Source organism: Zootoca vivipara, chromosome 16, assembly GCF_965207765.1.
Source record: "Zootoca vivipara chromosome 16, rZooViv2.hap1.1, whole genome shotgun sequence".
NCBI classification, from domain to species: Eukaryota; Metazoa; Chordata; class Lepidosauria; order Squamata; family Lacertidae; genus Zootoca; species Zootoca vivipara.
In genome coordinates this window covers 31,109,981-31,137,415 of record NC_142599.1, presented here as the reverse complement: position 1 = coordinate 31,137,415, position 27,435 = coordinate 31,109,981, and the positions used below count along the sequence as shown (strand labels likewise).

The following is a 27,435-nucleotide window of genomic DNA, read 5'->3' as shown; positions in this document are numbered from 1 at the left end:
TTCTAAGTCTACCATGTGTTAATCAAAAATCCTTGAAGTTTCCTGAAAGATAGGAGGGGGAACATCAATAAAGACAGATCACGAGCTAGGTTACCAGGGTAACGTCTGACATCCAAAACCTAAAACGGTCAAATGACCTAGGCATTTATGGTCACCACAAGGTAATTAGGGGGTGAAGCTGATGGTATGGAGCCGTATGTGTTTTGCTTCTCATGACCTGTAACCCTTCCTGACATAGGTTTGAGAATGTTTAGATGTTTTATGATTCTTTGCTTGCTGTGTTTGAACTACTATATAAGGTTTAGTTCTGATGTGCCTTGGGACAGACCTTCTTAACTGGCATGTTGAGTTGAGCTCTGTCCTATTTCAATAGAAATAAACACGGGGTCCCTCCTGGATGATGGACTTGAATTAGTTTCCTTGGTTGTTTAAAAGGTGGTCCCTCACCTGGGTAACGAACAAGGTGCTGTAGAAAGCCTAAGACCTTTGATAGCCCCTGCCAGTCAGTATATAGACTCACTAGACAGACCAATGGTTTGACTCAGTATAAGACACGGTTAGAGTCAGGAAGGGAGTGGGGGATCAACTGTGTATTGCAAAACACTTAGCACCAGTCATATGCAATGGCACATACCTTTCCAGGAAAGTGGGGTACATCCAGTGTTCGCTGGTGACAATGCAGGGCAGCACGTGGGCACATGGAAAAGTGCCCCCCCCCAGATTATTGGCTTGCTTTCTCCACCCACCCACAATTGCTTGGAGCAATACAAACCATAAATCAGTAGATAAAATCAGAAAGTAAAGAGTTGTCTCCCACCAAGTAGACACCTTCAAGTGAATAGACTTTAGTTTGTTGGTACATTCCTCTCCTGGTCCTGCTGTCTGCTGCACATGCCACCCAAGTCTAAGGCTTACCCACAACCTCCATTTGCCCTTCGACTTCCCCCCAGGGAAACCTGATGCAATGGGGTTTCCTGTTTGTTTCAGTTTAGCACTAAACAAGGGAAAGTGGAAGAGCAAAGGCAAAGCCACTTGGACCTGTGCCTAGAGTCCACTTGGGCTTTCTAGGCCAGGGATAAGAGGAAGTGTGGACGAGCCCTAAGTCATGGTTTGGCCAAGTGTTGTATCAAAGCCTGTGGTTTGTCTTGCGCCACACAAACCACAAGCTGGGACCAAGGTTTGTTCTATGGCATATCACTCGTGGTTTGTTAGGTTTTTTTGGGGGGGGGATGATGACCCCAGTCGGCCTCAGTTGCAACACTGAGCCAAACCATGAGTGAGCCCCGGGAAGCGTGGCAACTCCAGCACTGGGGGTGGGGTGAAGTGGTCGCAATCTTTACTCTGGGAACTTGCCTGTTTGCTAGTGCTAAGCCTGTCATTGCTTTGCTTCCATTCTCATTTGGGAGTAGGCCAGGCATAGGCAAACTCCGGCCCTCCAGATGTTTGGGACTACAATTCCCATCATCCCTGACCACTGGTCCTGTTAGGCAGGGATGATGGGAATTGTAGTCCCAAACATCAGGAGGGCCTGGAGTAGGCCATTATTATTTTGAAATGCATTCCAAGCCAAGCGTCACTTTGATTTTTCAGTGTAGGAGGCAGAAAGTATCTGAAACCCCCAGCACTGCAGGCAGGGGACAGGTGTGTGTGCATGCACTATGCGGTGGTGCTAATCTCTATGTGTGGGACAGATTGAGACAAGCTGGTGTTTTTTGGGGAGGGATCTCTTACCCTTTCTTCTTCTCCTCCTCCTGCTCTTTGCTTGATAAAGAGCCTTGTTTCCCACTGACCATCTCTGAGGATTCCTCTGCTTCAGCCTGCAATGATTCACTGTCCCTGCTTCCCTGGGTCTCAGTGTCCTCCTCAGTTTCCTCCTGGGTGTTCTCTTCTTCCATTCCCTGCTTGGACATCTCCCCCACCCTGCCTTTCCCTGCTTCACCCCATGACAAGGAAGGCTCAGATTCTGCTGCCTTGGACATTCTCTTTGCCGAGGCTTTTCCTACTTCACTCTGAGGTGATTCACGCTCTGTGTCCTCCTTGGACGTTGTCTGGGCTTTCTCTACTTCATTCTGCAATGCTGGGCTTTCCTTTGACTTCTCTGTCGCCTTGCCTTTCTGTACTTCATCTTGAAATGCTGGACTTTCCTTTTCCGCCTCCTCAGCTAAGAGCTTCGCCAATTCGCCCTGCAGTACATTATCCATTTCTTTCCTGATCGCCTTCTCATCTTCTGTTAGCTTCTCTGTACTAGCCTGTAATGTCAGTTAGGGGGAGAAATTCATGTCAGTTCACATTCCTAATCTGCACTTTTTGAAACAATACACGAACTGAAACACAGCCATCCTTCAGAATTTGCACTTCTCCAATTTTTGAATGTTTTTGTGTGTGTGTTTTTTGCAGGTCCATAGCAACTTACCTCCTCAGCCCCACCCTTCCAAAGCAGGGGAAAAAACCTCAACAAGGAATCTCCCTTTCTTATCCTTGTTAGAAGAAGAAGAAAAATAGGCTCTTGGACATGCTGGGGGGTGTTGCTGATTTTTTGGTTTTTTGGGGGGAAGGCTATGCCACTGCGCCCTTCCCCCTGGGGGGAAAGAAAGAAAGAAAGAAAGAAAGAAAGAAAGAAAGAAAGAAAGAAAGAAAGAAAGAAAGAAAGAGTTGAAGTTTAAGTTGAAAAATGTGTCCTCTTTCTTTGTTTTTGGTGGTTTACAAAAAAAAACCCAACCTAAACAACTTTGGTTAAAAAGGAAAAAAAGCTCAACAATTTCAGAATTTTGGGGGGTGCCGGGAATTTTACTTTTTGAAATATGGCCTATTTTCAATAGAAGATTTTTCTTCAAGATGCTTGGGGATAACCTGAATACAATGCTCAAATCAAGTTCTTTTTAAGCGGAAGACAAAAAAAAGGAATCAATGTCTAACCCCACCTGTTCCAGTTACCTGCTCTGTTGTGCCTGTAGTAGGCTTCTTCGCTTTCCTGCTGCTTCTATCCATCAGGAAGCCTCTTGAGGGTGTGGGGAGAGAAAAAGAGAGAGATGAGGACCTTCTGTTATGACCCATGCCCATCTCCAGTGGGTTCTACAATAGGCCTCCATTCCTTTTCTACCAAACACTTTAGGCTACTTCTTTGGCCCCCTCAGTTTGACATGCTTTGCCCAGCCATCTCCCCCAAACCCTGGTAGTTCATGCATATCAGGGGTGAGAAACCTTTTTGGGCCAGAGGACATTTTGAGAAAGTGCCGTGGGTACCAGTCCCAAAATGGCTGCTCTCTCTATGTGGCATAACACAAAATGGCTGCCTTTGGGAGTGAGGCATAATAACCAATTGGCTATTCCTCCTGAGAGACCCCACACGCAACATGGACAGGATCGGGTTGCTTATGGGCAATTCATCCTGAGTAAATCCACCAAAAGGGAGGAGTGGGCAAAGCCTTCATAAACCCAACAGAGAGGGGTTCTCACATTTCAGATTTATGAGGCCCAGGACCAATCACAAAATGACATTGCATAGCTGCCAAGTTATCCCTTTTTAAAAGGGAAATTCCATAATGCTGAATAGGCTTCCTCGCGAGAAAAGGGAAAACTTGGCAGCTATGACATTGTGGGCCAAAGCCAGTCACAAAATGGCGACAGATGGAGGCAGACTGTGGCAGAATCTGCAGGCAGTTTACTCACTTCTTTTTTTTTTTACTGACACTAAACTTATCTTTGGAAATTACTAAATTCTTTGCCGTGGCATTTTCCTTGCAGCAAGGAGTTTCGTAGCTCAGTTTCCCTCAACCTAAGTACAAAAGGTGTTTGTTTGTTTGTTTGTTTTTTTAAAAAGCTCTTTAGACTCTTTGGGCCCTTTTAAGCTTAAAGATTCTTATTGCTGGGAAAGCGTCTTCGCCTCTCTCACCTCCACCCCTGTGGGGTAGGAACAGGACTTGAAAAGACTGCCTCTTCTCCAACGAGAAAAACAACAGGTCCTTTACAATATGGCGAACGCCACACGAGAGAGAGAGAGAGAGAGAGCCATTCAGCGCCATGGCAACAGAGAACAACAGACCCTTCCTGGGTTCCAGCTTCCTTCCCTCCTTTGCAGTTGCCGGTTTCTATTTTAAATTATACAGGGCTCGTTCTTGTTCTTCTCATAGCACCCAAACACAGGTTGTGCGTGCACACTCTGCCTCTAAAGCACATATGAAACACATAATTTCTCTCAAATAATTTTGTCCTTTATTCCACACAATTCACGGCAACTTTTTAACAAACTACAGTGCCAAGGATTCTTTCGGGAGGGAGGGAATGTGCTTTGAATGTTCTTTAACGGAATAGCGCGTACCCAGAGACACAGAGACATTTCAGGAATTCGATTAGACATTGGTGGTCACCAGTACTTCCTATAGCTCCTGCAAAGGTTTCAGGAAATCAGCCCTAAAAAATCTATAGCACTTAAGAAGACCCTGCTCTTCCTGCTCAATTCCCTGTTGATACAAAGGCCACATTCACACAATATATTTACAGCACTATTACACCACTTTAACAAAGGACAATTTCCGGGAGTGTTAAGGTGTTGTAATGGCAATTTAAATATATGCTGTGCATCAGATCTGATTCAGCCTATTGAAAGCACCCCCTTAAACATGGCAATATTTCATTGCACACCCACCACTAGCAGGGCTGATGTTGTATACCCTCCAACATTTCTCCGATGAAAATAGGGGTCTTGTTTTTAAAATAATAATAATCATAATCATCATCAACCCCACCCATATGACTGGGTCGCCCCAGCCACTCTGAGCGGCTTCCAACATATATAAAAGCATAATAAAACATTCAATGTTTAAACAGGGCTGCCTTCAGGTGCCTTCTAAAGGTTATAGAGTTCTTTATCTCCTTGGCTCGGGGGGTCGCATAACTCCATACTGTCCAACATTTGTCCAATGAAAATAGGGACATCATAAGGAAAAGCAGGATATTCTGGGATCAAACCAGAAACTGGGACGGCTTTTGTAAATCCAGGACTGCCTCTGGAAAACAGGGACACTTGGCGGGTCTGGGATTGTCCGCAGCCTAAAATCCTGATACACAGGCGAGAAGGTAGCTGCCTCAGACCACTGGGTTCATCTAACTGAATATTGCATACACTGACTGGCAGCAGCTCTGTCGAGTTTCAAACAGGGAGTCTCTTCTAGCCCTACCTGGAGATGCTGGGAATTGAACCTGGGATCCTCTGGCCTGCAAAGCAGATGCTCTCCCACTGAACTACAGCACATCCAATGTAGTGCACCACAAGCAGAGCATGTAAATAATGCTATATTTCCAATGGAAACAGGATGAGGCAATTGTACTTCCTGTCCTACCCACCAAAAATGTCCCCATCAATGCAAAAATTATTATTTCTCAGTTCCCTTTCATAAAGCGTGCTTCGCTCTCGCTCTCTCCTGCCGCCTGTAATGCCTGGCTGGCATCCCAGCTGTTGGGCTTTTTTTTTTTTTTTGCATTACCTGGAAATTTCACTTAATCACCACCCTCCTTCCCTTTCCCACCCTTTTTGCAGATCATTAGAAAACCTGTTAAATAGAACACGTGGCCCATTATACGCCCTTAGGGAATTCTGTTATTTTTCGCTCTCAGCTACATTTTGAGTAATCTCCCTCAACCTGCCTGAACTTGAAAATTAAGAGAAGTCTCTGCTCGTCAGAAATACACAAGAACGTTTTGAGTGTTTTGTAAATGGCATTGTACAAATGTGACACTAGGTGGCGACGGTGAGCTATGGCAATTTTGATATATTTTTCTAAACTTTTTTTTTTAAAAAAAGCATTTTCACAACTTTTTAAATATGTGCCTAGATTCCACCAAGGCCTCAGATTCCTATACCTGACCATAAATGGTCAGGCGGCATTGTGGCCTGGCCACGGCCATGTCACCAATCCAGAGGCTGGCTGGGGAGGACTGCATGCAGGCCTGGGAATGGGGATTCACCAAGGTTGTGGGACTCACCTACCTACCAATGAGCATCACTTCGGTCTGCCCCTTGAGCGGGGGGGAGGCTGGCCCAGCACTAACCCCCAAATAGCCTGGAAGTGCTATCAGTTAGATAAGGCCAGTTGGAGCAAATGCAAACTTTCTTACTACAGTACAAACTTTCCTTCCTTCTTGCATTCCACCTAGGGAAGCTTTTTGGCCCAGTGGACTGTGGACCAGATCTGTCTCCCCTCACTTCGCAGGCCAACTTAGACAGGTGGCTGTAGGCATGACTGAGGTTACCTGGTGACATCAGCTGATTGACATACAGGTATGGTTTAGTTGACCAAGACGGACCCACAGGACAAAGGTTCCCCACCACCACTGTAATTTAACATGGAGACGTGTCCCTTTGTGATTAATACAAACAAACAACACAGACACACAAATGCTTCTCGTGTAGTTTTGGTTTTAATATCTGGAAGACCAGACCAATATATAAATAAATAAATAAATTAAATACTTCCAATATACAGAGTCAAGAACAGGCACATTTGTGAAGTGAAAGATGGAAGATGGGGAGAGATGAGGGTAGCCTCCTCCCACACTCTCTTCTCTATAGCTTGGGGTGGCTGCAGAGCCTTGCCCCATGTAACCAAACAGCCCTTGGAGGAAGCCCAACCAAGAGGGAGCTCCCGTAGGGTTCACACACTCCCAAATCTTACCATACCTCTCCAACATGACTGGATCACAGGAAGGGTTGGATAGGGACCCCTCCCCAATGCAGTTGTTGGCATTTTTTAGGCAATCACACCCCAAAACAGCCTTCCTAGACACCCCATGGTAGGGATGGGCAAATCTGTCGATTCTGATTTCCCTCAGTTTCTTATTTTTTCCAATCTTAAGTTTAGCTATTCACATTTCTACATCCATTTGCAATTGCTTTAAAAAAGGAATGCAAAAAGTCACCATGACAACTCACTGACATTTGTGTGTGAATTTCTCCTAACAGACACATTTTTACAAAGCAGTTTTCTCCAAACAAAATGCATTTTTTGCACTTTGTTTTCAGCACTTATAAGCATTTTTGCACATACTTTACCCCAAATTATGCATTTTTCTACACATTACTTGGCTGGAGGAACTGCAGTGCAAAACACAGAGGAGTGTGAATCTCCAAAGAGGGTTGTGTTTTAAGTTTCAGGTAGTTCCAGTTTGGGAGGTTGGCCTCTAGATGTGAACGAAACCAAATTTCTCCTCCGTCCCTACACCAAAGCAGGGGAGGAAAGGTGCATAAGTTTGTGACAAACTTTCAGCAAGTGTACAGGTGCAATACTATCATGAGTTCCCCACCCCACCCCCATCCTGGGAACTGTAGTTTGTCAAGGGCACTGAGGCTTCTCAACAATGGTGACATCTGTTCAGACATCTACTCTGTTAAAAGCCCAATGCTAACATAATTCCCTGGGGGAAAGGGAACAACAGCTATGAAACTCATTCACACTTTGTGTGGATATTTGCCTAATTTGACTCACAAGGCAGGAGGAGTTTTGTGCGTGTGTGCTTGGGGACAGGGATGATCAGGAGAGCATGCAACAGGAAGTAGACCTGGTGCTTGGAGCCAGAGTGGATGGGAGAGATGTTGACCTGTCCACCCACTCACAAGGTGCAGTTCTGGAAGATTAAAGGAGGACAACCATAACAGGCACACAGGTTGAGATGAGGCTTCCAGTGATGCTCGGGGAACAGGAGTATAATCCTGCTGCCAGGAGGAAGGCTGAGTTGGGGAGCACCATGCGGAGAGGAGAGCGGTGATGCCAGGGTTTGTCCCACTGGAAGCAAGAGACTGGGTTGGCACAGCAAAGAGGGTGGCGTTCCTAGTGTCTCTGGAAATGGGGACAGAGCCCAGCTGGCAGCATAGAATGGGATACCGCAGTGCAGAGGGTTTGTGCCAGGGCACACAAAAAGGCGGGCACTTAGCACCTCACGGAAACAAAAGCCGAGACGCTTGGGTTTCACTCTGCTGGGCACAGGAGGAGAGGAACAACGAGAACTGCACCAAGAGGTCGGAAACTTGCTCCAAGACAGGCTTTGGCCTAGCCCTAGCCTTAGACAGGTTCACCTTTGTCCTGGGTCAGGCTCAGCAGGACCATGGGCAATCCCGGTGGCTGGCCCGTGTTGGCACGGTGCCGTGCCCGAGGGCGCATGCGGCGGGGCAACCTGGCAGAAGGCGGCCCTCCATCGCTCAGCGCATCCGAACTCTCGTCAATGAAGGCCAGGTTTTCACCCGCGTAGTCTATAGGCCGCAGCTGGGCCACACGCTGTGCAGTTCCTGGAGATGGGCGCGGGGATGGCGGTGGCGGTGGCAGCAGCGGGGGTGGTAAAGGTGGCAGCTGCGGTGGCAATTGCTGCTGCGGTGGCAATTGCTGCTGCGGTGAGAATTGCTGCTGTGGTGGCTGTGGCAGTGGTGGCAGTACCTCTAGGCTGTCCCCCTGCTGCAACATGGCCGAAGGCGACAGCGGCTTCCCTTTCAAGGTGCCCACTCTGTGCAGCTTTTCTGGAAATGCCATGTTTGGGACACGGAGCTGGGAGGCCACGTTGCCCGTCCAGGAGGCAGCGTGCGCAGTCAAGTCTCCCATCTGTAGGGAAATAGGAAGGGGGAGATCTAGTTATGACAGAAAATTCCAAAATCCACATTGGCGGAATGCCTTTTATTCAGTCATGCAAAAGGTCAGAAAGTAGAAAGGTGGGGAGAAAAACCCATTAGATGCCACTTAGGAACATGTAAAAACTTCTATGCTAAAAGATCTATCTAGTTTAGCATGTTATTTCCCCTGATGCAATATCCCCTAATGCAATACATTTCACATGTTATTGTTGTGGATAAAGGTAAAGGGACCCCTGAGCTTTAGGTCCAGTCGTGACTGACTCTGGGGTTGCGGCGCTCATCTCGCGTTATTGGCTGAGGGAGCTGGCGTACAGCTTCCAGGTCATGTGGCCAGCATGACAAAGCCACTTCTGGCGAACCAGAGCAGCGCACGGAAACACCGTTTACCTTCCTGCTGTAGCGGTACCTATTTATCTACTTGCACTGACATGCTTTCGAACTGCTAGGTTGGCAGGAGCTGGGACCGAGCAACAGGAGCTCACCCCGTTGCGGGGATTCGAACTGCCGACCTTCTGATCGGCAAGCCCTAGGCTCTGTGGTTTAACCCACAGCGCCACCCGTGTCCCTATTGTCATTTTTATGCACAGATTTTTATATGCATTTTTGTAAACACTGGTTGGAGAGGAGAGCTGCATTGCTCATTCCGGATAAATGCAAATTCTAAAGGACTATAAAGGATATAGGAACACATACTGAGTCAGACCAATTTAGCTTTGTATTGCATACCTTCTAACATGACTCAGATGGAAATAGGGACATTTCTCATTTCCCCCGCAACTGATCCTCCTCAACCCCCCTTTTTGTGTGTGTGTGTGTGTCCCAGCAGAGCATTTCATATCAGACGGGCGAGTGCACCACTGCCACACCAACAGGACCCAGCACACATGCCCTCCACCATCCTGAGAAAAACCCTTAATCCTGTTGTTGTTGTTTTAATTCTATTCTTTAGCAGATTTATAAACAGGGAAACACACACCAATAAATAAATTTTAGGAAATGGCTCCGCTCCCCCTTTCTTCCCACCCAGGGCAGCCCTGCCCTCTGCCTGCCCCTCAGAGACGGCACATCACAAGGGGCTGGGACCTTGGCGACTGCAGCCTTTCCTTCTCCTTGGCCAAGGGAGGAGGCCAGCAGTGGCAGCCATGGTGAGGCAATGGGATGCTGCCGCCGCCATCTCTTGATACAAGTGCTGGCTCATCCTCTCCCCTGAGCTAGGCAGTGGTGTTGTTGGTGGAAATAGGGACATTCAAGGATCAAATTAGAAGCTGGGATGGCTTTTGTAATTCCAGGACTGTCCCTGGAAAATAGGGACACTTAGAGGTGGTATTGTCTACATCAAGTGTGGGGAACCTTTGGCCCTCCAGATGTTGCTGAACTACAATTCCCAGAAGCCCCACTACGCCTGGCCAATGGCTAGTTGCAATTCAGCAACAGCTGGTGGGCCCAAGGTTCCCCACACCTGGTGTACACTGACTGGCTGTGGCGCTACAGGATTTCAGATCGGGAGTCTCTCCCAGGCCTATCTGGAGCTGCCGGGGATTGAACCCAGGACCTTCTCCATTGAAGGCAAGCACTCCACTCCTGAGCTGCAAGGATCCTTGTGTTTTGGTTCTCAGTGTTTGACCCACCCCCCCCCCCCGTGCTTGAATCTCTCCTGCAAAATATTTATGCTCCAGAGGTCAACTTTCAGCGGCCGTTTTACTGCAGCTGATTTTCACGTCTACCCCTCTGAGGCTGCGTTAGGAATTATTTCTTTTTGTTTGCCCTCAGCTGGCTGCTGACATGCCTATCGTGTGTGATGCCCTGCTACACCCATTGCATCCCTGTTGAGGTGGTTGTCTCTCACACCCAACAAGGCCAGCCACAACTTGGGCACGGTAGGAAATTGTGCTGAGCAGCAGTTGCAGGGCTAATGCATCCCCTGCATTGCAAACCGCTTCACCACCAAATAAAATTGAGACCCGCTGCAAACACATACATATATCTCCTTAACCACCCCCTACTTCCCGTCACTGCGCCTGGTCCTGTTTCCAAGCTCTTTGCCTGTACAGGGGGGTGGGGCGGGTGCAAAATGCCACCCATCATTTCCAGCTGTTTTTATTGCCTTTCGTCTGAACGCCAGGGTCAGCGAGAAAGAAATGGCTTTCAATTAGGCAAGCCGCTTAATGAGTTTATGTACAAAATTGATGCCATCTGCTTTTTTAATTGGCAAAAGGGGAAATGCTTCAAAACTCGGAGGCTGCAGATTCTCGCCTTCACTTTGAGTTATGATAGAGCACCGCCAGCAAAAGGAACGCTGTGTGTGTTTGGAGGTGGGGATGAGGACACTGTAGGAACAAGGCCCCCCAATTGTTGTTTATTTGTTTGTTTGCTTGCTTGCTTGCTTGCCAGCTGTTAACAGTGGCTTGATCTGCAGACTTCTACCTTCACACCTTGCTAGCGGATCAAGTTGCAATTTGAAGGGAGCGTGGGGCTTTTTTCAGTTCAAGGGCCACATTCCCTTCTGGGCAACCTTCTGGGGGCCACATGCCAGAAGCCAAAGTGAGTCATGGATGTAAATTTTGCTTTGCTCTACCTTCCACACAGTTTTCGCAGTAGTGATGTATGGAAGTGAGAGCTGGACCATAAAGAAGGCTGAGCACCGAAGAATTGATGCTTTTGAATGTATGGTGCTGGAGGAGACTCTTGAGAGTCCCATGGACTGCAAGAAGATCAAACCTATCCATTCTGAAGGAAATCAGCCCTGAGTGCTCACTGGAAGGACAGATCCTGAAGCTGAGGCTCCAATACTTTGGCCACCTCATGAGAAGAGAAGACTCCCTGGAAAAGACCCTGATTTTGGGAAAGATTGAGGGCACTAGGAGAAGGGGACGACAGAGGATGAGATGGTTGGACAGTGTTCTCGAAGCTACGAACATGAGTTTGACCAAACTGTGGGAGGCAGTGGAAGACAGTGCCTGGCGTGCTGTGGTCCATGGGGTCATGAAGAGTCGGACACGACTAAACGACAACAACAACAACCTTCCACACACATTAAACATCCATCTCTTTCCTTGAGCAAGACAAATAAGAGGCATGAACATTCCAGCCAGGCAAAAACACTAAAGGAGGATGAGTCCAAAGGGCCGGATAGAAAAGGCTGGAGGGCCACATTAGATTTCCAGACCTGAGGTTCCCAACAAACAAACCTTGGTTGGTGCTCAGGAGTTGGCCTGGACTGGGGCGAGACAAATCACGAGGCTAGATTTGGACAACAAGCCTGGCATAGCTCACAATACCACAGCAGGAGGAGAACCAGGGTAGGGGAGGAGCACAGCAGTCAGGGTATCCTCTCCAGTGTGGAACCATGCTAGGCCATGGTTTGGGTTAGTGTTCTGTACAAACTGGGCCAATACTGGTCTACATGAACAAACAGTCTTTAACCTAAGATCTAAGGTGGCTTCCAATGTTACACCATTGGCTTTTGGGAGTTGTGGACTGGAGAACCTGGAGGTGAAGAGGGAAGGTGTGTCAGAAGGAAAACGAATAGATATTGATTTGTAAATATTAGTCACTTTGTATTAATTACAGGTAGGTAGCCGTGTTGGTCTGATGTAGTCGAAACAAAAAAATTTTTTCCCTTCCAGTAGCATCTTAGAGACCAACTAAGTTTCTTCACATTTGTATTAATGTGACCATTTTACATGTAGCGGTGTATTTTTGTAATATTTTGTTTAAGTTGTCTGTTGTTGCTTCCTTTTTTGTACACTGCTTAAAGATATTTCTAATATATTAAGTGGTATAGAAATTAAATAGTCAGCCAGTCAGTCAGTCATCACCACACCACCATAACAGGGAAATACTGGGAGAAGGTAGGGTTGCCAGACCTCCAGGTCTGACCTGAAGTCTCCAGGTTGCAGCTGGAGGACTTGAATCTTCAGGTGAGCTATAATAATGTGACATCACTGGGAACCTCTCCTAGGTCTTGAAATCTCAGGGTCTGGGATACTCCTGACCTGGAAACCCTAATAATGGGGGTTGTAGAGGACATGGGGATGATACAATGGACCTATTGAGTGCACTTAAAGCACAGTGTCCTCACCTCAGCCCTCGTGCGCCGGGACAACACTCTCAACCAGTTGCCAATCATAGTCAGGATGGAGGCGAAGTAGGCCAAACCCAGCAGAATCCAGACCACCACCAATGGCTGATACCACAGGTATTCTTCGCTTTTGGTATCACCTGGAAGGAGCAAAGTTTAAGGCAAGACACTTTGTAATGAGCACTCCCACCACCACCCAAACTGGTAACTCTGCATCTTAGTACGGAGGGAGGAAGAGAGAGGCGAGAGGGGTGGTCCCAAGAGACTTGACTGAACCACTTTGCTGAAGCTAAGTTAAGATCATGTATGGTCAATGCCTGGATGAAAGGCTCTGTCAGAAAAACCCAACCACTGTAAGTTCTCAATTGGAATAGACCAATAGGGTGGCAATTTGTGCTAGTCTTAGGCCACATCCACTTCATACATTTAAAGCACTATGGTGCCACTTTAAACAGCCAGTATACCTGAAGTATACCTGAAGTATACCTGAAGGAGCGTCTCCACCACCATCGTTCTGCCCGGACACTGAGGTCCAGTACCGAGGGCCTTCTGACGGTTCCCTCGTTGCGAGAAGCCAAGTTGCAGGGAACCAGGCAGAGGGCCTTGTCGGTGGTGGCGCCTGTCCTGTGGAACGCCCTCCCATCAGATGTCAAAGAGAAAAACAGCTACCAGATTTTTAGAAGACATCTGAAGGCAGCCCTGTTTAGGGAGCATAGCTGCCAAGTTTTCCCTTTTCTCGCGAGGAAGCCTATTCAGCATAAGGGAATTTCCCTTAAAAAAAGGGAGAACTTGGCAGCTATGTTAGGGAGGCTTTTAATGTTTAATTGTTTTATTTCATTTTTCTGTTGTAAGCCGCCCAGAGTGGCTGGGGAAACCCAGCCAGATGGGCGGGGTATAAATACTATATTATTATTATTATTATTATTATTATTATTATTATTATTATTATTATTATTATTATTATTGCCCTGGCGTCCCTCAAATAATTATGGGAAACAACAGTTTGTTAAGTTTGTTACAGCCACTGAGAGGAGAGCCTTATTCCCCTCAGAGAGCTTCAGTTCCCAGAGTTCCCTGGGAAGAGGGGTTGATTGTGCTCTGGGAACCACTCTTGGGGGCAGAAAGGCACTCCACCCCACCGGGCTCACCCCCTTTATTTCGCCCCATGGCACCCACCTGCCACATAGTCACCAAATCCAATGGTGGTCAGTGTGACGACCACAAAGTAGACGCTCTCTAAAAGGGTCCACCCTTCCACCCTCTGGAAGATGATGGTCGGCAGGGAGACGAAGAGGAGGCAGCCAATGAGGATGAAGAGCAAGGCCGAGAGGACCCTCACAATGGTAGCACTGACCTGCCACTTCTGCAGGGAATAGGAGGGAACAGGAGAAAGGTCAATGTTGAAAAAGCCAACAGCTGATCCAAGAGGCAGCCAACATTTTTTTCAAACAGCCCGTCGAGACTAGAGGCTGCCAACATTCTGCCCTGCAAACACATAGGGGACATTCTTGGTGCCCACAAGGTCCCCTGATGAAACTGGGGAAGGCAAGCATTATACTGCAGTCAACAAAACAGGCTGTGTGGGGTGTGTGTGTGTGTGCCCATAACTGTTTCTCCAATTTGCAAATGTGCCCAAACAGGACTCAAAAAAACCTGGCGGGAAGTTCACAGAAGGGCACTGGCGCCAGCAAAACAGGCAGGTGACCTGAGTCCTGCCCAGCAGAACAAGCAGGAGGTCCCTGCAAATAAAGGTGGGCAGAGAAATGTACAGGTAGTGTTGGAAAGGCTGGAGAGAAGCTGCCCTCCAGGCGAGGGTTTTGCTCACCAAGAAAATGTCCTCCACTTTGCCAATGCCTTTCCGGAGAGACGATCCCAAATGGTCCCCGACTCCTGCCAGCAGCATGCCAAAGAGAGGAATCCCCACGAGGGCATAGAAGATACAGAAAAGCCGGCCAGGGTCAGTCTTGGGGGAGATGTTCCCAAACCCTGTTAGGGCAGGAGAAGAGAGAGAGGCAGAGAAAGAGTCAGCAGAAAAGAGAAAGTGCTCCTCGATATTGATCCAGACTCTGTTCTAACGCTCTGGCTCAGACTACTCCAAGCAGGCACCCTCCAAATGTTTTGGACTACAGTTGCCATCAACCCCAGGTAACAAAGCTGCAATAGCCACATGGTCTTATTGTACAAATGAAGGAATTAGGTTCTTGGCTTTTTTTAAAAGCAAGTTTATAGTCTTTACGACTGCAAAAACAGCCCTGGAAGTATGTGGGCGACTGAAGACACAGATGCTTAAAAAGGCAATTTTTACATTTGGATATTACTGTAATTCTGTTTTTGGTTTTTAAAAAGCAAGTTTGTAGTCCTCAAGGTTGTGAAAACAGGCCTGAAAGTGTGTGTGCAATGTCTTAAAAATACCTTTCCTTGCTTTTACATCTGGATGTTTTATTAATTCTGACGGCTGTTCTGAAACTGTTGGCGTGGTTTGGGATATTTTTTTCTGCTAATACCTTGAGTACTGCAGATTTGACTGAACTGTGGGTTGTTTTATATTATTATTACTGGTTTTTGTTAGCTGCTTATAATTTCTTCTGGAAGATGGACAGGATATACCGTAAGGTTTTTTTTAAAAAAGAAGAAGAAGTAAATACACAACAAACAAACAAAACTGAGAGGTTTCCCCTCCACCCAATGAATCCAATTGGCAGCAGATTCAGGGCAGACAAAAGAAAATAGACCTGTACCAAAACGTACCACTAACTTATGGAATTCACTGCCACAAGCTTAGACAGATTTAAAAGGGGGTTAGGCAAATTCACGGAGGTGATCGTTTAGCCATGAAAAAAGAAATGGAGCTTCTCAGTTCAGAAGCAGTCTACCTCTTGCCAGGCAGCAAGAACAGGAAGAGTACCATTGCACTCCTGTCCTGCTTGGGGGGTTTCCCACAGGCATCTAGTTGGTCACGGTGAGAACAGGGTGTTGGACTAGATGGGTCTTACATCCTTAATACTCTGTGGGATAAGAAAGATGCACTCTTCATATCCTCAGAAGAAACCTTTGCTTCTTTACTATTACCCTAGTCATTGTTCCAGGGACGAGGCCTGGCTCAAAAAATAATAATGTTGCACAAGGATGTACACACACAAAAATCCAACCCCCTTGTTCCATTTCTGCTTCCTTAATTTTTGGAGAAATGCCTGGATCAGCCTCTGTCCCAATCCTGCAGACTCCAGCAAAAATAAGCAAGCAAAGCCTCTTAGCTTCTTTGCTCAGCCCCAGGTTGTAAATCCTTTGTGTGGCTCCCTGGCACCGTCTTGAAGCTGCAGCCAGCTGGCTCCATTGATCACCCTGATATACCCACTCCTAGGTCAGTTATGCAGGAGGCAGCTAGACACACAGCCAGACCAGGGGTCCATCTAGCTCAGGCACGTCCAACTCCCAAGAGACTGCAATCTACTCAGTATAAACAGACTGGCTGTGGGGCTCAAACTCATGACCCTGAGATTAAAAGTTGCATGCTGTACCGACTGCGCTATCTCAAATAACCAACAACACCTGGAAAGTCCACAGGTTCCACCTTCCCACTTTACACCTTGGGAAGTACATTTAGCATGTGATCCCTGATTGGTTGGGACATGCGCCTAGCATGGGGAACGTGTGGCCCTCCAGATGTTGGGCTACGACTTCTGTCTCCGCGAGAGATTTGCCAAACACCTTTGAGGGCAAAATAACACTTGGATCCATGCTGAACCAGGTGCCACAATTGATTCAGGCTCGTTGAAGGGCTGTGGACCATTCATGAATTATACCTTGCAGGGTCAGCTTCAGTTGTTGCAACCTGAGGATGTGGACCAGGCGATTATGGCCGTGAGGCCAACAGCATGCCCTCTTCATCCCTGCCCATAGTAAAGGGACCCCTGACCATTAGGTCCAGTCGTGACCGACTCTGGGGTTGCGCGCTCATCTCGCATTATTGGCCGAGGGAGCCGGCGTACAGCTTCCAGGTCATGTGGCCAGCATGACAAAGCTGCTTCTGGCAAACCAGAGCAGCACATGGAAACGCCGTTTACCTTCCCGCTGTAGCGGTTCCTATTTATCTACTTGCAGTTTGACGTGCTTTCAAACTGCTAGGTTGGCAGGAGCTGGGACCAAGCAACGGGAGCTCACCCCGTCACAGGGATTCGAACCGCCGACCTTCTAATCGGCAAGCCCTAGGCTCAGTGGTTTAAACCACAGCGCCACCTGGGCCAAATCTAACAGAAGGGGACTGATTGGATAGATTCAATGGATGAGTGAATGCTGTGCCGTTGGAAGGAGCTACGCCTTCTGCCTTGAAAGAGGCGGTGGTGAGCCTCCTCCTAAAGAGGTCCTCCCTAGATGCAGATATTTTGGAAAACTATAATATTACTTTCCTGGGCAAGGTGGTTGAGGGTGGTAAAGGTAAAAAAGGTAAAGGACCCCTGGACAGTTAAGTCCAGTCAAAGGCGACTCTGGGGTTGCGGTGCTCATCTCGCTTTACAGGCCGAGGGAGCCAGCGCTTGTCCACAGACAGCTTTCTGGGTCATGTGGCCAGCAGGACAAAACTGCTACTGGCGCAACGGAACACCGTGATGGAAACCAGAGCGCACGGCAGCGCCGTTTACCTTCCTACCACAGCGGCGTGCTTTCGAACTGCTAGGTTGGCAGAAGCTGGGACAGAACAACGGGAGCTCACTCCGTCGCACGGATTCGAACCGCCAACATTCCAATTGGCAGGCCCAAGAGGCTCAGTGGTTTGGACCACAGCGCCACCCGCGTTACCTTTGAGGGTTGTGGTGGCAAATCAGCAGCAGGTATGCCTAGATGAAACAGATGATCAAATCCACGGCCTGACCTACGGTGGGGCGCAGCAGCAGCAGCACTACCACCATAGAGATAAATGGCAAAAACCTCTTTTTTAAAAATTAAGAAATGGGTGTCTAAATGCACGCAGGTGGCTCCCAGGACTGGCAGGAGCTTTCCATAGTGTTTCAGACCTGACAAAACCAGGGATTGAACCTGGGCCTTTTTGCATGCAAGGCACGTGCTCCAAAACACTGCGCTACAGCCTTTGCCAGGCTTCCCTGTAGCAAAGTAAGGGAGACAGCCACACCTTCCCCCTGTCTCCTCCCTCCTCCCCATCAGACCCCAGATACCGATGGTGGTGATCACGGTGCCAGCGAAGAAGAAAGCGCTGCCCATATCCCAGTGCGAGCTGTTGACGTTTGTGCTGTTGATGGCAGGCTCCACTCCGACGCCCATGGCATCGCCCACTTGCTGAGAGGAAGGGCACAGGAAAAGGTTAGGACAAAGCCACTGGGGGCTCAGCGTTCCAGCGCAGCCGTAACCCCAGAGCACTGAGCCAGGCCCCTTCGCCCACATGGAAGCAGTCTTATACAGTCAGATCACTGATCCATCTAGCTCAGTACTGTCTACACTGGCTGGCAGTGGCTCTTCAGGGTTTCGGGCAGGGGACATTCGCAGCCCTACCTGGAGACTGGGATTGAATCTGGTTTTATTATTTGCAGGCAAGGCAGGTGCACTGAGCTACTGCCAGGAGCAAGTCAGCAGCAAATCAAATGGAGTAGGCAAAGCTAACTCTTTATTAGGGGGGGGGGGGAAACCACAGGATCTGCACAGGAGTGCTAGGCCTAATAGGCACAGCAACTCGTCCTGGTAAATCTTGCCCCTAATGAGGCAGTTGTAGAGACAGAAGGGGTCCTCGCCTTCCCACAGCTGCCTACCGTAAGTGCCTTCCTCTCCTGGGTTTTCCCCAAGCAATCTGAGACTGCACCTGTGTGTCTACCTCTGCTCCTCCCACTTCGTGCCTCTCTGGATTCCAGGAGACCAGTGGGGAGGGGTGCATGTCGCAGCAGGAGGGGGAGACCCCGTGGCTGTTCAGCAGCCTGACTCATCTCTGCCGCTTGGCCTCCCTCACCCCACTCTCCTGCTGCCGATTTTGAGCTGCTCTCTGCCACGGACTCTCCCACCTCACTAAGCCCCGTTACCCCTTCAGCTTCTGACATCGCCTCCTCCCAGTCTGCTCCCTGTGACCACTTATCATCAGGGCTGGCCCTACGTGCAGGCTGGGTGGCGCAGGGCACCATGGCACCGGCCCACCAGGAGGGCGCCGCGAGCTGTGCCCGCCCGCTGGCCGGCTGGTCTGCTGTGCAGCTGTGCGCTGCGCCCACCGCGCTGGGAAACGGGGCGGGAGGGCGCCGGAGAGATTTGGTGCACCACGGCGCCAGGGGCGCTTAAGACGGTCCTGCTTATCATCGTCCTATCACTAGGGCTGGAAATATATCAAAATATCGTTCAAAACCGGTTTGGTATTCCATATTGTGATATCGGTTACATCATTTCAACCTGGCAATATATCGCGAATCATGGTCAAACCTCGGTTCCCACAGTCAAACCTCGGTTCCCAAACACCTCTGTTGTCATACGTTTTGGGTCCTGAACGCCGAAACCCCAGAAAGAAATGCTGTGGTTTTGGAACATTTTTCAGAACCCGAACGTCTGACGTGGGTCCCCCTTGAGTACAAGAAGCTCTTGCAGTCAATCGGAAGCTGCGCCTCGGTTGTTGAACGTTTCGGAAGTCGAACGGTCTTCCGGAACGGATTAAGTTTGACAACCAAGGTTTGACTATATAAAAATCAGAACATGGGAAAAACCGTGAAGCCGGCCAATGCTTCTCTTGATTCCTGCAGCCCCATTAACTCTGCCAGCTCAGCCCCCCACGCCCGGTCTTCTGCAGGGGGCAGCGAATCAGGTGCTGGCAAAAATCAGGATGCAAGAAAAACCGTGAAGCCAGCTAATGCGTCTACATAGCTCCATCCTTATTTCGGACATTGTGATATATTGCTATTTCGCAATATTTAGCTGTTGATATACTGTATCACAATGTTGAAAACAAGGTATTGCCCAGCCGCCCCTACCCATCACCAACCCCTGGGCTCTGAGCCTTCTTCCTTTGGTGGTTTCCCAGCTGGTTCCTCCCACCATTCCTCTGGGTCCAAACCCATCCCCGAACCCTGTTCTCCCCCAACCTTTTGGCCTCCAGCTCTCACCTGGATGAGGTCCTCGAGGTCCTCAGCGGCTACACATTGGTGTAGCTTTAAAAACTGCTCCAGGTAGGCTTTGATCTTCCCCTGCTGGTGGATCTCATAGGGCTGCTCCAGTTGGCGAAAGACGAAGGCACCTGTGACCAGGTAAATGAGGACCACGGAGAAGAGGGCCAAAACGGTGGTCCGGCGCATCACAGTGTTGCTCTCCTGCGGCCGTGGGCTCAAGATAGACTCCTTGGACGGGTAGCAGACTACGGGCATAGAGCCATGATGGTCGGGGGGGCAAATGGCAGGGGGTAAAGGCGGTGGAGGATAATTCACTGTGGGGGGGGGGGTGAGAAGAAGAAGAAGAAGAAGAAGAAGAAGAAGAAGAAGAAGAAGAAGAAGAAGAAGAAGAAGAAGAAGAAGAAGAAGAACAGGGTGAGTCCACCTTGCTCCACCCCAAAATCCCCAGTCTACATCATGCCTTAAAAGTCTCGGGATCGCCCCCTTGAGGACTGACAAAACGGGCGTACTTCACACTGTTAAGCTCTGGAACCTCCTACCACTAGCTAGGACAGCTTGCGGGAGAAAAGGAGGAGACAAGTCCATGGAATATGGGTCTGTTGCTAATCCCTAGAACTCATAGTCGCTATCCTTGACAACTCTGAAAAGGAGACACATTCTCAGAAGACGGCTCTGCCGTTAGCCTCTGGAACCCCCTACTACTAGTTTGAACCCCTTTTGGAAAAAGGAAGCTGTGGCAGATTCAGCAGCAGGGGAATTGTGCTGCTGACTAATCACAAAGTGGGGAGGGGTCTTGGGGTCTAGTCGTCGCTCCCTGCTGCTCAAGGCAGAATCTGCAATGCAGGATGCAGTGGTAGCATCCCTGACCAGGTGGCCAGCCAGCTTCTGCACTGACAGCGCCCCCCGGTGGTGGCTGGTGCCCATCAAGCCAGACTTGATCCCCTGGGAACTGTAGTTTGTTAAGGATGCTGGGAAAGATAGTTCTGTGAGGAGTAAACTACAGTTCCTGTGATTCTTTTTGTTTTGGGTGGTGGTGGTGGTTTACTTTACATAAGCTTTGAATTTATGATGCGCATGCAGTTCAAGACCTCTGGTTCAAGGGCGCTCCAAAACCACCTGCTTCCAAAACCACCGGAAGCAGGAAACATTGAATTGTAGAGTTGGAAGGGACCCTGAGGATCATCTAGTCCAACCCCCTGCAATGCAGGAATATGCAGCTGTCCCATATCGGGGATCGAACCTGCAACCTTGTTGTTATCAGCACTGTGCTCTAACCAACTGAGAGGCAGATCAGATGAGGACTATTGCCTTCATCCCTTGCTGGGCGCATCTGGGTACAGAACACTCCATTAGACACAGCATGGTTCGGATCCAGGATGCCAGAACGTAGATGCCATGGCTTAGAAAGGGAGAGCAGTTCCCTCTTTCCTCCTGTCCCCCAATACAGGCAGAATTTAAAACACATTCTTTCATGTGAGCCGTAGTTTACCCCTCTCGGAACTAAAATTCCCAGCACCCTTAACAAACTACAGTTCCCAAGATTCTTGGGGGGGGGAGCAATGTGCTTTAACTGTATGGTGCGTGCACAGCCTAAGTCTAATATCTTCCCACCCCTTTAAATCAGCAGAAACGTGATATTTCTTAACCTTAGAAATATTGACCCAAACAACTTAGCATTGAGCAGTCTCGTCAATAAACGTTATTCTGATTTTATGAATACAGCAGGGGAACTGCGGCGTTTAAAAACAAGATTGTTCCTGGTCACAGAACAAAACTTAAAAAAAAATATTCCCCAAACTGAGCACAGACTCATCCTTATAATCAGTGCCGGGTTTAAGCTAAACAAGCTATAGTTTAGGGCCCCACTCTCTTGGGGGCCCCAATTTTTTTTTAAAGAAAAACAAAACCTGGGTGTACATTTCCAAAATATAAGATAAAAAACCAATAAAATAAAACCTACATACAGCAACAGTGTTTTGTGTTGTGTAGGCTCCTATTTATTGTGTGCAAATGGCTTTAGATACCTATTAGGTCCATAAATTACCATATAGCATATATTTAACACAAAAAACAGCGACAATTTGTTGTTAACAAAGGACAGCTGGACATATAAAGGGCCCCATTACCTTCAGTAGCTTAGGGCCTCACCAAACCTAAATCCGGCCCTGCTTATAATGATTCCTTCCTTGGGTCTTCTAGGGTAGGGGCTCGAGCTATCCCATAATCTCTTTGCTCAGCTTGCTCCCAGCGCCTAGGCTGGGTGGAAGAGTAGAAAACAAAGCACCCACTCCCCAACATTTCACCCCAGGCTATGCTTCCCCCATGTAGACTCCACACTTCCCACTTCTTCTCTGTGTACAGCTAACTGGGAATGGTATGTTGTTTCACCCCCTCCTAAAATTTCCCTACAGAAGCAACCAATGTGCAGTACTTCAACTCTTCCTCTTCTCCCTATCCCTGCAATAAACCTTGATTTCAAACCTGGAGCAATAAAGTAACACCCCAAATATTGAATGTTGCAGTCCTGCGCCACTTCACTTGGGAGTAAGCAAGCCACATAGAACCCAACAAAACTTAACTTCCTCCAAGTGGACAGATAAAAAGCTTTGAGACTTGGGGAAATGTTATGTTGCAGGTTTTTGCTTTTGGTTTTTTTAATGGCTGAGTGTAAGAACTGCAGAAACAGACACTTCCTATTAATGCACACTCATTTTCTAGTTACATTGCAGATCTTAAGCTCCCCCCCCAAAAAAAAACCCCCGGCTATTTGCAAAAATTGCAAATCTTATTCCTGATCTATGCATGGACACTGTATTAGTTAAGAGTTCTTAAAAAGAAGGAAAACCCTAAGAATGAAATATTGTATTCACAAAACATCAAAAGTCACAGATCCCCCATCCTGCTTGTCTCATACCACCCCCACCGGGTCCTGTACGGAGGTCCGCATGCCCAGGAACTGCCCACTCACTCATTGCTGTTCCCCAAAGAAGGGTCAAAGACGGACCGGCAAAATCAGAAAATGCAGAGCAGGAACAAATCAAGGCAGCTCTCCCAAAACTTAGTGCATTTGCAAACTCAGCCCAAGGGACGAAGGTGTCTGGTATTAACATGCCGGGACGAAGGAGAAAAGAGACTCCACCACTCTGTATCTGGGGCACACTTTCTTTCACAGTGGGGGAAATTTCACAGTGATGGGTGCAAGGGATGGGGGAGGCCTATGATTCCCCCCCCCGCATTCTTCCCAGTGCCCTCCCCCCCACCGGCATTATACACTCACCTTCAAGGCCACCGATTGTAGTCCTGACATGGTCGCTACACAAATGGGTTGGTCCTTTTATTGCAGTGATCTGGGGGGGGGGTTGCTGTGTAGCAGCTGGTAGCCCTTCCCAGCACTGCGCTGAGGGTAATGTCTGCGGTGCAGTGGGCCCCCTGCCAACCCCCAAGATCCCAAGGATGGCTCCAATTAAACTGAAGACAATTCAATTATACACTACCCTCTCTCCAAGACCCAACTCCCCAGGCACATCCAACCAACCAAAGATGGATGCAAAGTGCTTGTGTGGATTTTGCCAGGGACAAGCACCTCCCCACACCTGTGTTCCCCAGATCTACCTCTCCCATAGTATATATTGGAATGGGGGCGGGGGTCACTGAAACCAGGGGAAGGCTGTTTGGTAAGGGCAGTGTACCTGCCACTAATTGTCGATCAAGGAAAGGGGGTTATGCATTTTCGGAGGGGGCAGCAGAAAACAGACTCTCCACTGCCATTCCTGGAAAAAGAGGTATTTGTCCATCCTGCCCGAAGAAGTGCTCTGTGCAACATGGAAGCTTGCTAGGGTAGGCCCACCCTTGGTACAGCGCTGTAGAATAACAGAACCACAGAGCTGCAGAGTTGGAAGGGACCACGAGGGTCATCTGTGCCAACCCCCTGCAATGCAGAAATCAGGGCTCGGACCCAAAACACTGAGATTAAGAACCTTGTGCTCTACCAGCTGCATATCTTTGAGGCATATGGCCACAGGTGTTGCACTCCATTTCCCCTTCACACAACATTTATACACCCATTGTTGATAACATAGAGCACCTCTGCTATACATCCCTTACTCCCAATCTCACCATCGCTCTTACATACCTACTCGGGATATCGCTCATTTGCACCCAGACAAAACAGGAAGGGTGGCAGCTCAAGGGTAGAGCACCTGCCTTGCATGAAGAAGGTCCTAGGTTCAGTCCCCAAAGTGCCCAGGCAGGGCCATAAAAGACCCCAGTCTGAAACATGGGAGAGAGATGCTGCCAGTCAGTTTAGAGAGTGGTGGACTCAATGGACCAGTGGTGACCAGGTTGTAGCCCGCCAGGACTGGTAGGGTGGAAGACTGGGAGCTCAACAGCAGGTGGCGCCAGAGCCTACAATGAGCCGGCCCATCTCCTGCTTGGTTTTTAAGTGAAGAGGGCAGGCAGGTGGGAGCTGATTGCAGGCTTAGGTTGGTGTCTAGTTAAAATACGGAATCCCTTCCCATAAGTGACAGTGATGGCCACCCACCTGGGTGGTGTTCAAAGAGGATTAGGCAAATTCATTAAGAACAAGAAGACTATATGTTCTCCCTCCACTGTCAGAGGCATGTGCAGTATGTGCCTCTGAGTGTCAGTTGCTGGGAATCACAGCAGAGGAGAGCTGCTATCAGGGCCGGCTCTAGGTATAGTCCTGGTGGCGTGGGGTGCCAGGGCGCCGGTCTGGCAGGTGGGGCGCTGCACGGCAAAGCCGCGCGGAAGCCATGCTGCGCGCTGCGAGGGCAGGGATGTCAGAGCGATCTCCGCGCCTCAGCGCCAGGGCGCCCGACCTGCTCGAGACTGCCCTGGCTGCTGTTGCGCTCAGGCCGCTTGTGGGCTTGGCACTGGGGCATCTGTTCGGCCACTGTGAGAACAGGATGCTGGACTCTACAAGCCTTGGGTTGTGTCCAAGTAAGCTCTACTCAGAGTAGCCCCGTTGAAATCCATGTCCACGACTAACCCATTGATTCCAGCAGGTCTGCCCTGAGTAGGACTTTATGGGATGCCACCACATTTCAGATGCAGATGTGTGTGGAAAGAAATCGGCGTCTACACGTACTCACAATCTCCATGTGTTGTTGTTTTTTTAATCACTATATGGTGTTTATCCCTTGCTCCCCTCTAGTTAGTTATTCATCCTTCCAAGGACTTCAAGGTGGCATACATGGTTCTCCTATACACACAACCTGCCCTTGAGGTAGGTTAGGTTAGCGACTGAGGCTCTGTGTACCATACATGTAAAGCAACATGGCTTCCTTCCCCAAAGCATCCTGGGGACTGTAGTTTGCCCCTCACAGAGCTATCCTTCCCAGAACCCTGCAATTTATATCCCTGGTGTTAGGCATGCAACTATCTTTTAACACACACACACACACACACACACACACACAAGCACTCACACCCATGCACTTCTCTCTCACACACACAAAATTCCCCTCTCCCTCTTTTCACATCCTCTTTGTCAGTTTCAACACACATGCTCTATGTATGTATGTGTGTGAGAGAGAAAGAAAGAGAGCATGCATGTGCATTGATTATGCTTTCATTTCATAACATACAGACACACATATTTGTAGTGTCCCATCCCACTGGTTTCTCCTTACATACACAAATCAACCTTGCATGTAAACACACATGCACAGATATACCTTCATCACCCACCCCTGCTCATCTCTCTCTCTCTCTCTCTCTCTCTCTCTCTCTCTCTCTCTCTCTCTCTCTCTCTCTCACACACACACACACACACACACACACACACACCTGCCCTGCTTCAAGCACACAGCCTGTTTGTCTTGCACTATCACTTTCCCCTGTCCCTCCCACGCACACGCTTGCACTGCCCCAGACGCTGTTAAAGGTTCACTATTTCCGACACTTCCTCTCTAACCCTCACACACTTGTGCTCCTTTCCGCCTGCCTCTTTCTCACCCACAAACCCCTACCCTGCTCCAAGCCCCCAACTTTGCTGACTCAGCCTATGTCAGTCTTGCGCTGCTGCCTCTCCCGCACGCTCCCTCGCCACCCTGTTCCCACAAGGCAGCATCCCCTTGGCATGTGGCTGCTGCATACGGTACGTACCTGGAAGCCGGCAGCCCCACTAAAAGCGACGGGACTTGCTCCCTAGTAAACAACATGCTTCGCAACGGCGGCGCCTCGCTCACTCACACTTCCTAGCTGCCTCGCCCGCTTCCCAGCCTCTCTCTCTCTCTCTCTCTCTCTCTCTCTCTCTCTCTCTCTCTCTCTCTCTCTCTCTCTCTCTCTCTCTCTCTCTCTCTCTCTCTCTCTCTCTCTCTCTCTCTCTCTCTCTCTCTCTCTCTCTCTCTCTCTCTCTCTCTCTCTCTCTCTCTCTCTCTCTCTCTCTCTCTCTCTCTCTCTCTCTCTCTCTCTCTCTCTCTCTCTCTCTCTCTCTCTCTTTCCGCCTGCGCTGCTTTGCATAGGCAGAAGCCACTCCACCGACACAACCATCCCTGCTTCTGCTTACACACACACACACACACACACACACACAGCTTGCAGACAATGCACTGGAGAGCAGCCTCCCCTCCCCACAAACCCCAGGCCTCCCTTTCCCTGCAAAGTGCTAGGGTGCAAGGATGCAAGGTGCTAGGGTGGGGTTGGGGGGGGGAGTGCAGCGTTCAGCCCTGGGACCCGCCCGAGCATCCCTGCAGTTACTCACTCTCGCTCTCTGCAGCAGCAGCAGCAGCAACAGCAGCTCCTCCTCCTCCTCCCTTCCTGGTGCTGAGGCTGCCGGCTTGCCCCGGGCAGGTGAAGCCTCCCCGCTCCACCCTACCCCACCGTCAGCCTGCCCCACCTTCACTCATAGCTCGCCCGACAACCCACCCACCTCCTCCTTGCCCAGGCGGTACCACTTCGCCACCAGACAGATGGAGCCCCAGCGTAGCCCGGGGAGACGCAAGCGAGGTGCGGTGGGGGTGTTAACCCTTTGGGGGTAGGGGTGGGAAATGGAGCAGGGAGGGAGGGGGTGGTTTTGGGGCAGAGGTTTTCAGGAGGCGAGAGCCGGCTTGCCTTGCCTGGGGAAGCCAGGTGTCCATTGCTAAAGATTTATCACCAAGATAGATAAAACACACACGTATTCGCAAAGCATTGTGAATAATTGAAAGTGGCAAATCCCAACACACACACACACACACCAAATTCCAACCTCAAAACGATTTAGGGAATGAAATAAGTTTGCTTTTTGGAGAAAAAGGTGGAAAAATCTTAAGGGGGGGGGACACACACACTTTTTTATCAGCCCCCTTGGGGTGCAGGGTGCCTCAACAGACATACCACACTTTTTCTATCTTCTACAGGTTTTTATTTTAAATTGTATTGTTTTACCACTTGATTCGTTGCTGCTCTGGGCTACTTTGGGAGGAAGGGCTGGGTAGAAAATAAAATAAATGGGTGGCTTTTGCGGGCGGGGGGGGGGGGAGAGGTAAAGAAAGAGAGGTGCAGGCACTCCTATATTGACAAAAGTGCCAGCAAAGATTTTTTAAAAGGTGACATCACAAGAAAGTAATTAATAATAATAGTAATATAATGATGTCAACTAGCTTCCTTTTTTATTTTGCACTGTCCAGATTTCACCCATAGCATTACATTTA

The 27,435-nt window shown here is 49.0% G+C and overlaps 2 protein-coding genes across 2 annotated transcripts; both read right to left on the bottom strand.

The window, feature by feature from the left end:
• Nucleotides 1-1,692: 1,692 nt before the first annotated feature.
• On the bottom strand, nt 1,693-5,254 carry LOC148683145 (uncharacterized). Its single transcript, XM_088659339.1, has 3 exons — nt 5,178-5,254; nt 2,935-2,998; nt 1,693-2,249 (listed from the first exon to the last, which is right to left on the bottom strand). The coding sequence occupies exons 2-3, from the start codon at nt 2,986-2,988 to the stop codon at nt 1,728-1,730; spliced, it is 576 nt and encodes a 191-aa protein (XP_088515465.1). The 5' UTR covers nt 2,989-2,998; nt 5,178-5,254; the 3' UTR covers nt 1,693-1,727.
• Nucleotides 5,255-5,482: 228 nt separating this feature from the next.
• KCNK4 (potassium two pore domain channel subfamily K member 4) lies at nt 5,483-26,023 on the bottom strand. The gene is made up of 7 exons (XM_088659338.1): nt 25,907-26,023; nt 19,778-20,094; nt 17,864-17,984; nt 14,521-14,681; nt 13,872-14,058; nt 12,696-12,835; nt 5,483-8,585 (listed from the first exon to the last, which is right to left on the bottom strand). The coding sequence occupies exons 2-7, from the start codon at nt 20,033-20,035 to the stop codon at nt 8,055-8,057; spliced, it is 1,398 nt and encodes a 465-aa protein (XP_088515464.1). The 5' UTR covers nt 20,036-20,094; nt 25,907-26,023; the 3' UTR covers nt 5,483-8,054.
• Nucleotides 26,024-27,435: the final 1,412 nt, after the last annotated feature.

What these genes read in the sequence shown, in the direction of transcription:
- LOC148683145 (XM_088659339.1), bottom strand. Translation starts at nt 2,988, where the DNA reads ATGGATAGAAGCAGCAGGAAAGCGAAGAAGCCTACTACAGGCACAACA. An exon ending in CTACAGGCACAACAGAGCAG is followed by an intron (nt 2,250 to 2,934) that starts GTAACTGGAACA and finishes CTGACATTACAG; the next exon opens with GCTAGTACAGAGAAGCTAAC.
- KCNK4 (XM_088659338.1), bottom strand. Translation starts at nt 20,035, where the DNA reads ATGCCCGTAGTCTGCTACCCGTCCAAGGAGTCTATCTTGAGCCCACGG. An exon ending in CACCGTGATCACCACCATCG is followed by an intron (nt 14,682 to 17,863) that starts GTATCTGGGGTC and finishes CTGCCCTAACAG; the next exon opens with GGTTTGGGAACATCTCCCCC. An exon ending in AAGTGGAGGACATTTTCTTG is followed by an intron (nt 14,059 to 14,520) that starts GTGAGCAAAACC and finishes TATTCCCTGCAG; the next exon opens with AAGTGGCAGGTCAGTGCTAC.